General features: G+C 40.9%; 1 protein-coding gene across 1 annotated transcript in view; it reads left to right on the top strand.

Annotated features, from left to right (window-relative positions):
* fbxl17 (F-box and leucine-rich repeat protein 17) overlaps positions 1-18,168 on the top strand; it is a 228,269-nt gene that overhangs the window by 78,614 nt on the left and 131,487 nt on the right. Inside the window, exon 8 of the mRNA XM_078250988.1 lies at positions 8,740-8,870. Within this exon, the coding sequence (XP_078107114.1) occupies positions 8,740-8,870 (131 nt within the window). The remainder of the gene's footprint in view (positions 1-8,739; positions 8,871-18,168) is intronic.

The following is an 18,168-nucleotide window of genomic DNA, read 5'->3' as shown; positions in this document are numbered from 1 at the left end:
CTGAAGGGGTGAAAACTGTTAAACTGATTATTTCTGAAGATAGTTGATAATGATTTGTGAATCGTGATGAGGCAGAAATGTTTAAAGGATAATATTTTAACCACATTCATTTAGTCTGTACAGATTTAGAGTCAAATCATATCTCTTAGTTTGTGTCATTTCAGCCATGATTTCTGCGAGTCCCTCCCTGCCTCAGTCTCTCTACTTCCTCTCTCCTTCCCTTATAATCTCTGACAGTAATTATCTCGTTTAGCAGTTGATTCCTCCTCTCATTCATTCCCACTTGGTCCCATCCAGTGTCGATTGAAAATCATATTCTCGCGTTTAGAATCGTTGCATTTCTGATGACTCCGTGGACCTGCATGCGATTTCAGGACTGCAGTGCTCCTTGCTTGTTCGATTATCACACACTCCCTCCTACTTCTTTCTTCCTCGATTCCTCTCTCTCTCTCTCTCTCTCTCTCTCTCTCTCTCTCTGATAATCTTCCCAACCTCCTCACTTGCTATTCACCTATCACCACAAAAAACTAGAGAAAATCCATTACTTTTATTAACTTCTCTCATACACACTCATTTCAGATTAATATTTTTTCATACCGACCTTACAAATTAGTGTGTGAGGAAATCAATTCAAATTGTATTTTCTTAATCAAGTGAGCTGATGGTTGAAATAGGCCACCCATGGTGCCGAGCTCGATTCAGATGATCTGTAGAGTAACTGTAAAGCTGTGGCATTTAGGCTCCTCTAATGGCTTTTCTGTGTTTCAGTCCTACAGGAGCTGTGTGGTTCCTCTGTGATGTGCAACACAACTCAATATTTATAGCCAGGCATCGTTTCATAATCATCATCTTGTTAGTGACTAAAAGGCAAAATCAAGATTTCTGCTGGCTGGCTGAAAGAATAAAGCCAGCCAGAAACAATCTTTCTAACACTTTCCTTACTTGTTGGAAATCAAACATTACACATGGCTTTAAATGTCAAAACAAAAACTGAGATGATTTTAAGCTCAAACATGTCTCTGATGTGGGCTTTTATGTTGCTGTGCCAGGGATTTTTATTTATGGTGTTGAGATTGAAGCTCAAAGCTAGCTCAAAGCTATCTTGACATTAATAATAGTTTTTTTGATAAGGCTTGTCACAAGGCTGTGTAATGGATACAAAACAAGTTGGAGTGGAGGCTTTGTGTGTGTCCCAGAGCTTTCAGTGATTTGGTGCTCTCTCTCAGCAGCTAATTTGAGAACTTTGTGTTTTCTTGTGGATGAGATTAATCATTCTCCTAATTCAGTATTAGGGGGTTCATCCTTTAGTCATGCCTGTGACAAGCCAAATACTGTAGGTGGAGGCCGTAAGTGGTGCTGGCCGTTATTTAAAGGGTGGAAGGGTTCACTCTGCCAGCTTGAGTGTAAGAAGAGTGTGTGTTTGTGTCTTTAAAGAAATGGACTTTGTGTATTTTAGAAGGGGACAACATACTGTACTGTATTTTCTGTGCTCTCCCTCTGCTTCTCAGGCATCCTCGATCACACCAACAGAGTCATCATCCATCTCTTTGAACAGTGTTGTTACCTGTTTACATCTCTTTCTCTGTCCAGTCTCGTTCTGCTCTTGGTCATTGTCACTATCTCTATTTATCTCCTTTTCTCTCTCTTTTACTCTCGTGTGTTTTTTTTCTCTCTCTATCTCTCTCTTTCTCTTTCACACCCTCTTCTCTCTCCATCTTCCTGTCAAGCGGTGGTCTTTTCTTCTGGTAGTGATTAAGTCCAAGGTCGGCTTTATCAGGGAGCCAGTGTTTGAGAGCAGCTCTGGGTGCCAGAGAGCCTTCATTCCCCAAGCCTTAGATGTCCCACTGATGGCTTCCCTTTGCTTGTCATGCCTACCCACAATGCCCCTCCTCATACATCAGCCTATCGCTGCCCTAAGACACTGTGGGCCTCAAAATGCCTTTTTTGTGTGTACAAGTTCCCACCCTCGGGGGAGAGAGAGAGAGAGAGAGAGAGAGAGAGAGAGAGAGAGAGAGAGAGAGAGAGAGAGAAAAAGAGGAAGGAGGCCAAAGACATAACAAATGGAGAGACTGTTGAAGAATGTGTCAGAGATGAAAAGAGGTATATTTGGAGACTGTAATAGCTATGTGTTGTCTCTCTGAAGTGCAGAACTTGGATGTTTCTGGTCTTAATTTTAGGTCTTGTAGATTAATTCAGCCGTGCCGCTTCAGTGCCTTTGTTGTTCTCCAGAAAAAAGTTAGGACCTTTGATAAATGCTTTCTAAATTTGACAGAATTGGGCCGTGGGTAATACCTCATTCTCTCTGTGTGTGTATGAGCAAATAAAACAGTCTGGTTTATGACAGGGACGCTATTTAATTCCATAACCAGAATCATATGGCCTATTCATCCTGGTGGCTCAGTGAAGCAGCATGTACTCGCAACATCAACAAGTTAAAATTTGGCTCACAACCTTTAAAGAAAAGGGGAAAAAAAGTGAAAAACAAAAGAAATGTTATTTATTTTTTCCAAATTGCCATGACCACAGGTTGGTAAAGAGGTTTTAAAGTGGTTGCACACAAAAGGTTAAGATACAGGTCTTCACCCACTGTCACCTCCACACCTTCCACTCCACCACTCCCTCCCCATGTAGGATGAGTGGTGTCTGGCTTTGCTGTAGTCTGCTGGCCCCTTATCTCCTCCCTCTGACTGGAGCACAGAAAATACATAATCACAGTGCCCTGTATCAAACTGATAACCCCCAACACAAACCAGAGAAGTGTGTGTGTGTGTGTGTGTGTGTGTGTGTGTGTGTGTGTGTGTGTGTGTGTGTGCGTGTGCGCTTGTTTTACTATATTCGTGAGGACCAAAAACCGGGGAATACAGTATACTTGTGGGGTCTACACAGCCTTGTGGGGCCCAAAATGCTGGACCCCACAAGGTTTAAAGGGCTGTTTGAGGGTTAAGACTTGGTTTTAGGATTAGGGTTATGGTGAGGATAAGGGGCTAGGGAATGCATTATGGCAATGACGGGTCCCCACAAAGATAGTGAAACAAACGTGTGTGTGTGTTGTGTGCGTATACCTTTTCCTATGTACAAATGTGTGTGTGACTGTGTACTTGTACATGTGCATTGTGTCTCAGGGGTGCTGGAGTGGATAAAGGGGAAACGAAGGAGCAAAGGGGATTTGGAGGAAGAAAGGTAATGGGGTTGTGGGGGTCGCAAAATGAGTCAAAATTGTAATAATAATTTTCTCTCACTGCTGTATGAAGGAGATTGGGGGATTTATGAATATAATGAGCAGAGAAGAGCCTAAGGATGATGTGTGTCTCCTGCAAGAGTAATTGAAGAATAATTCATTTGGCTCTAAGACTTTTAACCCAGAGACAGACAGAGATAGAGAGGTTTTTGACCTCTGGGGTGGGGGATATCATGTCTCATTATGGGCCCAACTAGTGCCACTGTACTGTGACTGTCATCCAGTGCTGTCAGACTGGCTCGTGCTTGTGTATGTGAGTGTGTATGTGCGCGCCTATGCGGTCATTCGGCTTAGAGCGCCGGAGAGAAACCAACGCTCTCTCTCTATCTCCTCGAGCCTTTCCTCACCACTGAGTTTGTTATCAACACCAACACATGCAGGATTAGCGACTGTAAGGGAGAAAGGGAGAGAGAAAAAGGGGGTAGGAGAGGGAAAATAAGTGATAGACAGTAGATGGGCACAAGACAGATAAAGAGAGTTAACCACGCACACGCACGCAAGCGCGCGCACACACACACACACACACACACACACACACACACACACACACACACACACACACACACACAGAGAGGGATCAGCTCACTGGTCCATGGCTGATGCAGACAATGTATTTGTGATACCAGACCCATGGCCTTTCCAGTTTTTGCCTCAGTCCTTGTTCAAATATTCATATCACTCTGTCTGCACAGGCCTCTACGTATTTATGTGTGTTTATGTTTTTCTGGGAGGGCGGGGGGTTAGCGTGTGATTTAGGCTTACCGCAGAGGGATTGTCTCGACACAGCTTTCTCCTGTCTGACTGAATTTTCTGGGATGCTCCGATATGAAAAAAAAAAAAAAAAAAAGTGTGTATGCATGAGTGCGCACTTGTGTTCACCTAGTGACACTGCTGCCATCCGTCTCACCTTTTCGCCCCCGCCTCATCGCGTCTCACACAGTCTCCAACACATGCGGACAGCTGAGCAAAATGTGTCAGGGCCACAATGCCACCTCAACAACATCCTGTGACTTTGACTTCTTGCTCAGGACTTTGAATACTACTTCAAAATGAAGTCTAAACTTCTACCTGCATTGTTTAGAGGATTTAAGCTAGTCTCTACTCATCTTTGCCGGCCTGAGAATGCAAAATTTCCACCGTTGCAGCTGTTATTTCTTGCATGCATGTTTGTTTTTTTGTTTTTTTTAATCTATATGCATTTCCCACAGTAGGACATATATTTTCATTGACTAAACTCACATACTAAATGTCTAAGTGGTTATAAATTAACTATAGCAGCAATGAAATAGCAGCTCATATTTTCCAAACCCAACATGTTCACTATTTATGAGTAAAATAATGCTCGCTCTGTCTGTGCTTTTTACATGTCATCTAGCTGCTTGTCAGCCGGGACACTGAGGTTGAAGCCATGAACTCACGCTGCTTTGTGCCAGCGTTCAAACCATGACATCATATCCTCTGAATGGAGTCCATGAGGCCTCAACTTCCTGCTTGGCATCATGATGCTTGACGTTGTGCAAATAAATTAAGTAATAGGCAGGTAGTTATAGCTCTGTAGTCTGGCAGAGCATAAACAGGTACACACACACTCACCCACTGTGTGCCAGACTGTGACATACACTAATGTAATAAAGTGTCAAATCAACCTCTCCAAATATTGAACTCCAGCCTATGCTGAAGGAAAATGTATCTTTGAAATAGAAAGTTATTTTTCTTAAATTTAAAGTGGCGTTTTGTGTTTGACCTCTGACTCACGCTCTCATTTTTCCTGTTTGAGAGAGGCTTGTAATTGAAGCAGGTGGGAGCCAAGCTGCATGGAGCTCACAGATCTCCTGTGGTCATGTGGACTGAATTAATAATAACAGAAATGTCGTGCTACACCCACTTCTCAGACAAGTGCTGTTTGCTTATCCAGCTCTTGTAAAAGCTGAAGTAATTGCCTTTCTCTTATCTTTGCATAAGGAGTTATGTGTTCTATATTTGAATTGATTTGAGTGGTCATCTATAAACCGAGATTCACATCCAATTTAGTTATTTTGTGAAGTTGAATAAGTCATTTTCTGCTCTATGTTTTGGGTTTTTCAGGCAGAATTGAACATTTGAATAAGAAATAGAAGGTTGATTTTAAAACCTTATCAAATACATTTTAGGACAGGTTAATTGATTTACTAGTGGGTAAGGAGTTTACAATTATGACTTTTATTTTTGTGATTAATTTAGTTATCTAAATTGGCACTATTATTTTACTAATAGTATTTTGTTTAGTTTGTTGTGCATGTTTTAGTTAGTGATGGAAGAAGCCTTCAGATCATTTACTAATTAAAAGTAGAATTAAAACACAATGATAATACTTTATTACAAGTCAAAATACGTCATCCTAAATCTTGCTTGAGTATACGAAGTACAGGAGTATTAGCAACAAAATGTACTTAAAATAGAAGTAGAGAGAGTGTGTTAATATTAAAATAGTAGGTCATTATTATTGGTGAATTAACATGTAAGAAGTACTTTGTACAATGTCTTATGTGGAGCCAATTATTACTGCTTCATATACTGTTGGGTAGTTTAATTTATAACAAAGCATCATATGAACTATATGTTTTGTCTGTAAAATTTCAATCTGAAAAGTAACTAGTAATTATAGCTGTGAAATAAATTGTGTGGCGTAAAAAGTAAAATATTTCCACGTAGTAAAGTACTTGACTTAATATACATATATACTTTCCACCACTATTGTGCATGTGAACATATATAACAAATAGTCGTTGGAATAGTCATATAATCAGCCTTAAGTTCTGTGCCATGTATGTGTGTTTACGGGGCGGGGATGACACGCTGGCCTCCGAGCAGCTGGATTCTGCAGGTTTCAGTGTTTTTATGAACAGCATGAATAATTATCCAGGTGTAGCTGCCAACTCAGAGAAGACGAGACAAACTCTGCCTGGTTACAGACCTCCGCCAACGAGGAGAAAAACCTGCTGAACCCCTCACCAAATCCCCCTGCGCTCTATTCTGTTGCTCTTTTTCTCTCTCATTTGCTCTCGTCACTTTTCACCTCTCTTTTCCTTCGGTTTCTGTTTGTCTTTCTTTCTCGCTCTCTGTGCTGTGTGAATCACTCGCTTTGTCTTCCTCTCTGTCTGAAGCTTTCGTGCTACCTCCTCCTCATTTCTTTCCATTTATTTTTCTTTTCGTGCCTATTTATACTTGGATCGCAGAAATACACAAGCAGAAAATAAGCTCTATTATAAGTGGAAATGATTAAATAAGATTGGAAGCTTTAAACCCTTTTTACCTATGAGTCAAATTATGATAATCTGTCAACTAAGAGAAAACAAACACTGCCACTGTGGCCTGTCACATTCTGGAGGTGTGACTAATTACTGAGAGCATGGTTTTTGTGTGACTTTTCATTTCAGGGATTTGGGGGATATTTTTCTTTCAGGAGATGTCTGCTAAACTGTGGAATTTATTTTGTCTGTAGTGTTTTTTCTACAGATGGATTTACAAAGTTACAATCTCAGCCGTGACTCTGCCTCTTCCCTTTCATGCAGACATCTGCTACATTTCCAAATTGTCTTCAACCTAGTTACATTCTCAGCCAATGAAAACTCACACTGGTTGGCCTGGTTTCTCATTGGGTTATCCACATCAATGAAACTGTTAGTATTGGTTGTAGTAGAAATTCTACTATAGCAGACATAAGCAGTTTTGAAGATTTGGAGAACAAGTACTACTTTTGATGTTGGGGCTTCTGAAATTTACTCCAGGCTCAATACCCATAAAAACTGAATGCAAATAACTGTGTGTGTGTGTGTGTGTGTGTGTGTGTGTGTGTGTGTGACACAGACAGACAGACAGACCTGCACACACAGATCAGCCAAATTCTGCATGAATAATTTAGCACTTCGATCCAACACTGGCCACAGGAGCAAATGACAGTGTGTGTAAGCGTGTGTGTATGCGTGGGGTTTATGTGTGTTTGTGTGAGCATCTGCTTGCTCTATGTTAATTCACACAGTTAAGGGTTTTCCCCCTTCATTAAATACCATTTTATCATGTCAGTTTAGCTGTCCCTGACAAACACTGCTGCATCCTTCACCCGTCTTTGCACACACAAGGTGTTTAATGTTTATTTCATTAGTAAGTATAAGCGTGCCTTCACAGTATAGGTGGGCATATACCATAGACAGACACCACAGACCTGTTTCATGTTTATTTCATGCCTAAGCAGACCTTTTATCACAAGAGGTGTGGATCCAGTTTGAGGAGTGACAAAACAGCCACAGGCTACATACAGTACATAGTAACAGAGAGAGAGACAAATGGAGCATATACACAGATGTAAAAGTTTTGAAAACCTATATAATACCTTCAGCGCAGTGCTGCATCACACACTCACCAGTGTTTGTTTACGGTCGGTGTGTGCATTTCTGTGTTTTGAATCTCAGTATGTGGGGACAGGGAAGAGCGTTTACATGTGTGCTTACTTCACCCAGCGAGCTTCGGTCCTTATCCATTCCCCCCAGGTGTCTTCATTGTGGTAGGTATATGTCATGCCTATGGAGCCGACAATAGCACTCCGTGATCTTAACACCAACTGTAAGCTTGTTTTCTCTTTAGCCTTGGCCCTGACATTTACCTCCTGGCCTCCCTTGCGGCTGGCCGGAATATCATTCCTCTGTTATCCTGCATCCCTGGTGTGTGAGAGTGTACAGTACAGTATGTGTGTGCATGCATGCACCTGTGCCTTAAATAGTTTTGAGTATATATCAAAGAAAATACATCTGTGCTGTGACTTCAAAAGCCTTTGGTAAATTCAGCTATCAGGTACGCTTGTTGAACAGTGTGTCAGTGTGGTTTCTAAGAGTGTGTCAGGAAGTAGATATTTTGACTGGAGGATTAATCTAAACCCCTTCTTATAAAGTATTCAGATCGGAAAGAGGGTCGGAGAGATGAAAGGAAAAGGGAAAGCGAATGCTCATATTGGCTCATAACCCCTCACACCAGGCATGCAGACACAGAATGATAAACAGTAACAGCAAGCAATCATTTCTCTGCCTTGTTAGGTTTTATTCAGCATTTATGCTATTTTTCAGTACACGTGGCAGTATACAAGTTTACTCAGTGTGTAGAGAGATGTTTTCCACATTCCCACCATCCATGTAATTCAGCAGGCGTGTATACCATACAGTACATGCCTTCACCAAATATTTATCTTCCTGTAGCTTCCTTTTTTGCACTGCTCATAGTAACAAATCTACTGCGGGTTCCCTCATGAACAGACATATGCATATCTGTATACCGTTCTTCCCATAATAATAAAAAACTACTAACAAAATGCGGTGACATTATTTTTGACTAGAAATAGGGATGACTACATGTGGTTTAGTCGCTTTAAATGGGTGCGCTGTTATTAGGTTGTCTGTGCTGCACAGATAGCTATTTGTCTGAATTTGACATGATTAAATCATCTTTATGTCTTTGTGGGTTGTCTCTTGTAGCTACGGAACCTGAGTGTCCTTGACCTGCGGCACATCTCGGAGCTCAACAATGAGACGGTGATGGAGGTGGTGAGGAAATGTCGCAACCTCAGTTCCCTCAACCTCTGCCTCAACTGGAGCATCAACGACAGGTATGTCAAGTCAAGTCTAGTCTATTTGTATAGGCCAGTACCACATGCAATGATGCTCAGTGGGCATTGCTGGCCCACTATGTAACAATCACTGACCTAGCCCAGGCTGTCTAACATGACAAGAAAAATTCCTAAAATAATTAGCATCGTGGATGGAAGAACTGTAAGAAATCTTGAGAGAGGTAACTCAATGAGAGACCTCCTTCCTTGGACAGCAAGGTTTGCAATAAGAGCCTTAGTTAGGAAAAAAGACAATTACAAACAAATTACAACAGTAACTGTTAGTATAAGGTTTTAGTTTTATAATCCAAGAGTAGTAGTATGATAAATCCAATACTAATATTTTTGCTAATACTTGAAAATAAATACAAAAGATTAGTCATTTGACTAATGTCTCTTTAGGGTTTAGTTGGCAAGACATCTTTCATTGATTCGTCATATTTCACGATGTTATTGCTTATTCATAAGTAATAGTCACTTCTCGGCATCACAGTAAAATTCACGAATTTGCCTTTGTTTTTTAGTGAGCACTGGATCTTGAGATCCCTCTGCATCACTTCTTTAAAGTCACCCCGTGGAGTTTTTGACCCACTTGAATTCAACATATTTAGGCCTCAAGGACGAGTGATTTGAGGGGAGAAGCAGAGAATACAAACATAACTTTTGTTTGTTCACAAGAAACCTCCACAGGGTGTCTTTAATCTTTGGAGGGACAATAGTGAACCAGTTTGAATGTTTTTTTAATTAATTCAACTAATCTAGTAGTCGATTAAGGACCTTAATAGCTCTACACACAAACTGTACTGTACACACACATACACACTCACCAACAACATTTGAAGCTGAACCATATTTGAGGTAGTTATTGAAAAGCTTCACAAGTGATCAAACTCTATTCTTGTTTGACACCTTTGCCTCCTAAGTCAAGGCTACACAGATGTTTTTGTACTGACATTGACGGAAGGACACATTATATGGGGCACACATTCAAAAACATATACACAATGTACTAAAACAGCTACACTCCTTATGCAAGCATGCAAACTCTTGCACAGGGAAGGATAGACATACAGTAATTAAAAACACAAGTTGAAAGGACAGCAAGAAGTTATTTTTTTCTTTGTTTCTGTCTCCCTGGTCATCTTTCTTGCTGCTCCCACTCCTTTCTTTTCTTTCCCCCTTTCTCTCTCAAATGGGAGAGAACCTGTACAGAATATAACGGCAAGAGTAAAGCATCTCCTTTTTTATTTATTATCTTGTGTTTTATTCATACATTTCTATTTAATCTATTGATTTACAGCTAAGGCTTTGGCTTCTCTGCCGACTGTACTCCCACTCTGGCTTAGGAGTGTGAACACAATATTGAATTTACCATGGTTCACAGCTAGTGTGTGTGTGTGTGTTTGTGCGTGTGCGTGTGCCTGGGGGGCGTGCATGTGTGAAATTATTCTTGCATTATTGAGTTAACAGCAGACATCTGATGGGAAGGTTATGGTAATACCTTACCCGCCTCCTCTCAATCAAAAAACATGGAGTTTGGTGAAATCCTCAATCCACATGAGTTTATCACCTTCTTCCCTTTATCACACACACACACACACACACACACACACGGCTGGATTGATTCCATAATGATATTTAATGCATTGGTTCAGGGGCTGAAGGTGTGTGTGTCTGACTGGATTTGTCTGGATCACCTGTGGGAATATTGGAATTTAAAAGAGTGTGTGTCAGTCTTGAGTGGGAGGGAGATAAAGCTAGGATGTTGGGTGTGTGTGTGTGTGTGTGTGTGTGTGGCAGCATGCAGCTGGTATGTTGTTGGCTTAGGTATTATATGAAGCAGTGACAGTAGGAAAGTGAAAGGCTGAGGTGCGTTCAATGCTGAACGGTGTTGTTTACACCATGGATGTATTGTAGGAATAATACAGCTCTATTAATACAACCCTTGTTTACACCAACACAGAGGAGAAATGCTCGCTCTGATTGTGTCAGCGGCTAAAAAAAACCCTACACGTGATCAATGTGTCAAGGTAGGCCTTTTATCACTCCACCACATTTTAATGGGAAAACCAGTTGAGTTGTGCCAACGCGGCTCACTTCTCCTGGCTCTTCGCAGCATGGGTCGGCGCGACTACACTCCGATAATGGAATAACCCTACAGTATTTTTGTGTGCGACAGTTGAGAAAAAGTAAAAGAGTAAAAAGTATGTAAAAAGTATGAGGCAAGATAGTGTGGATGTGACACACTGAGAACATTTTTTTAGCCCTTTTTTGCACATTTTTCTTTTGGTATTCCAATAATATGCCAATAATTAGGACAATGATTCAATAAGAACCCAAACCAATGAGCAAGGCTGAATCATAATTGATTACATTTAAAATAAATAGTAGTTTTCAACTTATAAAAACACACACACACACACACACACCAATATAAACATGGACACACACTCCAACAAGTCGTCTGAAGTAATACGCTTTTTAAAAGTGAGATTTTATGGATGATGGTTTTCTACTACTGACAAACTGTCAGGAGAGAGAGAGAACATTTACACTTTTTATTATTATTACTTGAATAGTTTATATATATATTCATTTGTTTATTACCATTGGCATAGTGTTATTATTGTTACTTTGGTTTAGATATGATTATTTATTTTGTTGTATTTCTATTAATTTTGTGTGATGCTTTGGCAATATTGTTTTTGTTACATTCATGCCAATAAAGCAAATTGAATTGAGAGAGAGAGAAAGAGGCTAAAAAGGTCTATTTGAGTCAAAGAGATATCAGGGTCACTGCTACAAGCACACACACACACACACACACACACACACACACACACACACACACACTTGTTGTCACAGTGAAGACCAGAATGATAAACCTCACTCACATTAGCTCGCCGAGGGCACAGCTGGGTCACAGTATGCTGTAAACAGGCAGAGGAAATGACCCCTTATTTCCAGGATCAATTTGTCCTCCTATAAGGTGCAATTGGAGAGATAGAGCTCTGTGGGAGGCAAAACACTTCAGTCGTTTCTTTTTCTCTCTCATCTTTAAGGATAATAATAAAAAAAACACTGTGTCCTCTGGCTCCCCTTATCTTCCTCAGTAATGGTCGAAAACAGAGTAAGAAAGAGAGAAAAGATGACCAAATTTGGACTTCCCATTGTCACAGTCCGACAGGCAGATTGCGACAGTAGGACGCCGATTTTTTGTTCAGCGTCATTTCTTGGGGTGATGGGATGGGATGTGTTGCAGGTGGCCAGTGTTGGCCCTGTTATTTCTCTGTATCCTCTTCCAGCGATGATAGGAGACCAATGTGGGATTGTGTTTGAAAACGGTGAGCGAGTCATGATCAAAGTGGAACGACGGAGCAAATGGCAGCGTTTACTTTATAGAACCGAGTTGAGAACACAGTGTAAAAGTTAAATGGGTTTTCTTTCATTTTTTGGTGCTTGGTGTCAGTTTCTTTTCATCTCACAGAAACTCTGGGGAGCTTTTGTGTTGTGCACGTGGTATATATTTTCCTACTGGAGATGTGATTTTTATAGTATAATTTGTCATTTATATAATTAGTTAAAAAAAAATCATATTGCACTTCTTCTGCCAGAAAAAAAGAAGCTTAAACATGGATCTTATGTGATTTCCATGCTTCTGTTTGTTCAAGTGTGTTGCAGTAAGGTTTGCGGTGAAGCCTCCTCAGTGGTTTTGGTCAAAGAAAAGAGTCAGCATCTATTCTGCTAGCATTAACCCTGCTGCTGGACACAGCCTGTTTTGACGTGCAGATTTATGCGTGTCCCTCCTCTTTCTATGCATGTGTGTGTTTGTGCTCAAGCTCTTGTCAGTTGGCCTGTAGTCTTCACTGAAAGTCGATGCATGGAGGAAGTCAGTCATTTCTTTTATGAGATCTGTGTTGTTGGAAGTTGGGCATTTCCCAAAAACACTGGCGTTCTCTCTCTCTCTCTCTCTCTCTCTCCATCTCTGTCTTTCAGAGCTTAATTTAAACAGGGGACTCAATATGCATCCCTTTTTCCTTCCTTGCTTCTTTGGGCCAACATTCTCTGCATATCTCCATCACTTATGAGCATCACAAATCACAGTCAAAATTGGCTGTTCTACATTTTTGTCCCCTCTCACACAAAAATCTAGATGAGGGATGACCGGGGGCCCTCTGTGACTTTCAGGAGCTTATAAAGCAGGAAATAATTGGAGAAGCATTTTCTCAGAAACACACCTTCTCTAAAACTGTAAGGCGTGTAGAGTTGGAGGCGTTTGCAATGGAAACTCATTCCAAATAGCCTCTGTTGCAGCCAGCTGGCAGATCCCACAGTGCTTGGAGAAGTGTTAAACCCCAAAATCCAATGAGTACACGATACATCAGTATGATCAACGACGTGTCAAATGACAGTTGGTTGCTCCACTCTTATTGGCCACAGTGAAGGTGACCACTGCCTGTATTTGTCAAAGTTCTAGAGACTACACTAAAGAATACTTTAAGGAGCCAACTTGGGAGAAAAAAAAAAAAAATCTCCCGTAGCAATTAACACATGAAATTAAGAACAAGTAGCCTCCAACCATTTAAATAGGGATGCAATTATAGTAAATTGGCTGAACTATAAAGAGCCAATTCCCTAAGCAATGCAAAAGTTTCTGAGGAATTCTGTTTTTCTCTTAACTCTGGCGAGACAAGATAGCAGGTAAGTTGCTAATTGTTTACTGCTGTAAAATAAAACCTTTTCGGTTTCATAAATCCTATTACAAAATGTTACAAAAAGTCTTAAAGAGAACATTCTAATTTTCAAGGTACAAGGTATTTTTAACTACAGTATGGATATGAAAATGATTATGGATATGGACATTAGCTATTATACACAAATCCCTCTGAGAAGTAAAGCATTTAAGTGCAATGAAATAATGAGTCTTCTAAAGAATCGTTACAATTTATCTGTTGTCTGTCGGTCACAGTTTGATAAATATGGGCCTTGGAAAACAGCCTGTGAACTTATTTTCTTTCTCTGCTTTGAACCTACTTACACTTTTGACATAAGGGACTGCCATCAGCTGAGTATTACTACTGGGAAAAAAGTGAAAGGACAATCTTGTAGTTTCTGCTGGGTACAAATTATCCAACTGACCTCTCTAGCTGCTGAGGTCAGCCATAAAGGTTTGTGGGAAAAAAGCAGCAGACTGTGGGGAAGTGAGAAAATCCCCCAGATAAGAGGTTGTTTGTGTCAACATCTATTGTATAACCTCACAGTACATAGATTTCTTCTTGCCAACTATTTTTAGCCCCCCGCTTTTCTTTTGGTTTTGTTGGATGTTTTCTAAATGCCATGTAAAATGTCAGAGGAGCCTGAACGAGAGATCGACAGACATTTGTCCTTGTCTTGTTTCTCCGCCACCTGTCTGTCCAGATTTGAGGAGAGGTGCTGAGGGGCCTTCCCCTGTCTTTGTCACTTCTCTTTCTCTGCTCTTGTATTTTCACACGTACAGCAAGGATCGTCATGCTTGTGCTTTCATGCTTTTTTGTTCTCCTTCCAGTGGGAAGCTCATAGCCAGACCCTGCACTGCACTCGCATGATTTGTAAATTAAAAACCCAGGCTTTTTTTATTTTTATTTACTCAGGTCTGCGTTGTTGGGGAAGATTGACTGTCAGCTGAGATTACAGTCCTGTTAGCAGAGTGAATACACAAGGAGAGCCAGTGTTGCCCTAATGTCAGACATGTTGGTAAGAAAAGGGTGAGGGAAAAACCAACGAGCTGTAATGGAGGCAGAGTGATTAGGCACGGCAGATGCACACGTATGCATGTAGCAGTTTCCCCCTCATTTCTCTCTCAGTTATGTCTTTCATCTCAGGCGCTTATTCTCTTTAGCTCTGTCTCTTTTTCACACTTCATCTATCCTGCAGTTGTCTTTCTGCGTTTCTTTCTCTGTCTCTCTCTTACTTTCTTTCTAACTCTCTCTCTGTCACGCTCACAAACAGTGAGGTGATTAATTCTGGCAGGTTGGGTGTGAAAGTGTGCTATGATAAACATGCTGCCGTGGTTATTAATTTTGAGTAATGGCAGCGTCAAACTCTAGTGCCTGGATAAGTATCGGAGATGGAGTAACATTTGTGGCGCGGCGCAGAGACGCAATGAAGGCAAGCAGCTGGAGCTTATAGGCTACAACAGCGTGAGAGCTGCTGTTATATTCGGGCACAGATCCAAGTCCAGCAGCATCTTGCATCTCCCTGTGTCCCTATGTCAAATCCTAAACTAACTAACTAACTGAAAAAATATGTTCCATAAAATAGCTAAAATATGTAATTAATGAGCCAATTTATTTGCTGTTGCTGTACAGTTCAGAGGGTCTTGAGTCTCCCTGCTCGCTACTCCACCCTGCTGCTCCAAGGTCTTCAATTTGATTGGATTGCTCTCATTTCTAGAAATCGCAAGACTTGATTTGTGATAAACTGTCAGTGGCAGCTAAACAGCTGCTGAATTTAAAGGGGCTTTAAGTAATCTTTGACTCTGATCACCCTCTTTCATTGACTAAGGGCTTGCTGCACCAGCGGGTCTTTGGTGCAGGTCATGGTGGCTCGTAATATGTTACAAAAAAGTCAGATTTCCACATTAGAGACTAGTAAGGTAGCTAATAACCGCAGAAATGAACATATGTCTGTTGAGGAGGTCAAATACCAGACCTTTTTTTCCTTTGCTGAGGAAGGTTTTTTTATGCTTCCTTTAGACACAAAAATGTATCGCTATTATCTCACAAATTGTGCCATGAGCTTGACACTGAAATTTAACTAAAATCCATGTAACCACATTGTTGACCCTTGACAGCAAAATGATTGGTCTCATTTAGACAAAAAATGTTTTTCCTGTAATTAAATTTTTTCAGCATTTAGGTTTACCCTCTGCTCTGTCAGGCTCGGAAAATGATTTTTACTTCAGCCTATTACCAGACCAGGAGATAAGAGGAGAAGCCAATAGAGAACATGATTGCTCAGTGATGCAAAATGTATGTACAGTAGATTGTGCATCTTCCAAAAGGTCTCTGCTTAGAGTGAGCTTCTCTCATTTCATTTTCTCTCTGATCTTATTTTATGTCTCTGTTTTGAGAGTTGATCTCATTTTTAAGCTTTTATCCAATTCCCTAGTTCTTGTGAATAGATGTTTTTTTCTCTATATTAATTCCACTCTGAAGGTTACATTGCTGAGCAGAAACGTAGGGTCATTTTCATGTTTGATTAATGTGTTTCATCAGAATAAAAAGATAGATTATATCATTGTTTTCTGACTATCTTGTGTTTTTCAGTAAAGGAAAGGGAATTTTTTTCTTTTTTACTTTTTCTACAATAACCTTCTGCCTTGCTTCAACTCAATCATTATTATTTATTTTTTATTGAAGATTTAATACAGTCTCAGTCAGTCAGTCTGCATATTTACAGTTTTAATCTACCACCCCAAAACATCAGTGCATGTATTTCTGTGCATATCTTTGTGCATATGCATGGAGACCTTCGTCTGTGGCCAAACCTTAGTGGGTATCTCTGTATGCATATTTGTAGATCCATTTGCAAATGGCCTTTAGGCTCTGTGTGCGACTCTCACTCAGGAAGCCTTGCTGGTTCTCCTCCCCAGACAGAGGCCTGTACTGCGGGCTGTGTGTATTCACCCTGCAGCTGGATGTATGGGTCCTGTGTAAAAGGGATTTGAGCCATTTAGAATCAGCGTGTCAACTGAGCAAGTAGGTAATGTAATCGCACAGAAATGTTCTCATGAAGTGTTCTGTTGGCCAGGAACCAAAGCATTGGACGATGGTGAGACTTCCACTGTGGGAATGCGTAGCCATCAGCGCTCCATGTTCCCTCACTGAAGGGAGCAGACGTCTTTCACCTAACCCTCCAAGCCTTCAAATTACATTCAGAACGGTGAATTCTTTCCTTTCATGGGATGGCATACCTCTTCTCAATGTCCGTTTTGCAACCGACATTAATTGTCCTCCCAGCAAGCGCTCTATGAATTGGGCACGGAATGCTGCAAATAAAAGCCAGTGGTGTTTGATTGAGTCTGACAAAGCTATGCAGAATTGGAAAGTTCATATGAGTAATTTTCTTTTTGAGTAAGTAGAGTTGGTTTTGTGCTTGTGGACCCTTTTGTGGTCAGAATTTCTGTGCACAAGTTGAGGTTGTTGTTGTTTGTGAATATGTTTGGCTTACAGGTGGTACACAGCGGGGACTGTAGCTTATTATGGTTTTCCATACTGTGGGGTCAGAAAGTTGCCTGTATAATCTAAATGGTAAAGAGACCACGGGGCTCGGCTGCCCGTGTTTCACCATGCTGGAGCCCTGGCATTTGGCCTGTGTTTGAGGACCAAAGCTGTAATTTTCTCTTCCTCTGCTCTTTTTGGCTTTTGGAATACTGGGTCAGATGTATAAAACAAAAGCCATATTCAAAAGTATTCTTTTTATGCTCATCCTTTTATGCCTTATTGCTTTATCATCAAATGAGCACATGTCCTCATGTCCTTTTTGTATTGCCGTGCTGTTTAATTGATAGCATCCTTTTCCTTCCTTCCTTCCTTCCTTCCCTCACTTCCCTTCTTCTTATTGCTATGCTCTGTATGTCTCCCTCCCCTCCCTCTGCCTCCCTCTCTTCCCTTTTTTCCTTCCTACAGCGTTCCCCCATTCCCTCTGCGTTGCACTCATTTGTGTGATCGCCTTCTTCTTACCCACAGCACATCCGCTGCCCCACAAATGAGAGCGGGGACGGTGGTAGAGAGCAAAGGGGAGCGCATGATGCAGGGCCTAAGGAACAGGGTTTAATGAAGCCAGGCTAAATGAATTTACTGCTTTCCATTGAGCCGCTTTGTCCCATGTGGCGGACTAGCACCTCAGCCATTGTGTCGGAGGCCCCCTCTCTGTTCTGCTACCTGTTTGTCTCACAGCTCTGTAATTAGCCGCCACTATTGAGAAGAGTAATTGCGTATTAGAGCCATGTTCTGTTAGGGGAGCATCAAAAGTGTACATTTTTATGCAAATGTTCAGAATCCGGCCTAGATTAAGAAAATTACCCAGGGTTTTGAGCGTGGGAGAAATAAAGGAAGGTCATTTTCTACCAAAAAAGAAAGAAAGAAAAGAAATTGTGGGTATCGCAGCATGCTAAATGGATGGAGGGGGCCGTGTGTCTGCTTGAATTTGTTTGGTAGTATATTTGTGTGTGTATTAGTCTCCATGGGATAAACGTTTTTTGCTGCGTGGCTGAGTCACTATTTCAAATCGGTATTTTAAACAGTGCTCTGTGATG

The sequence above is a fragment of the Sander vitreus genome, chromosome 5, assembly GCF_031162955.1.
Source record: "Sander vitreus isolate 19-12246 chromosome 5, sanVit1, whole genome shotgun sequence".
NCBI lineage: Eukaryota > Metazoa > Chordata > Actinopteri > Perciformes > Percidae > Sander > Sander vitreus.
This window is presented reverse-complemented; position numbering and strand designations above follow the sequence as displayed.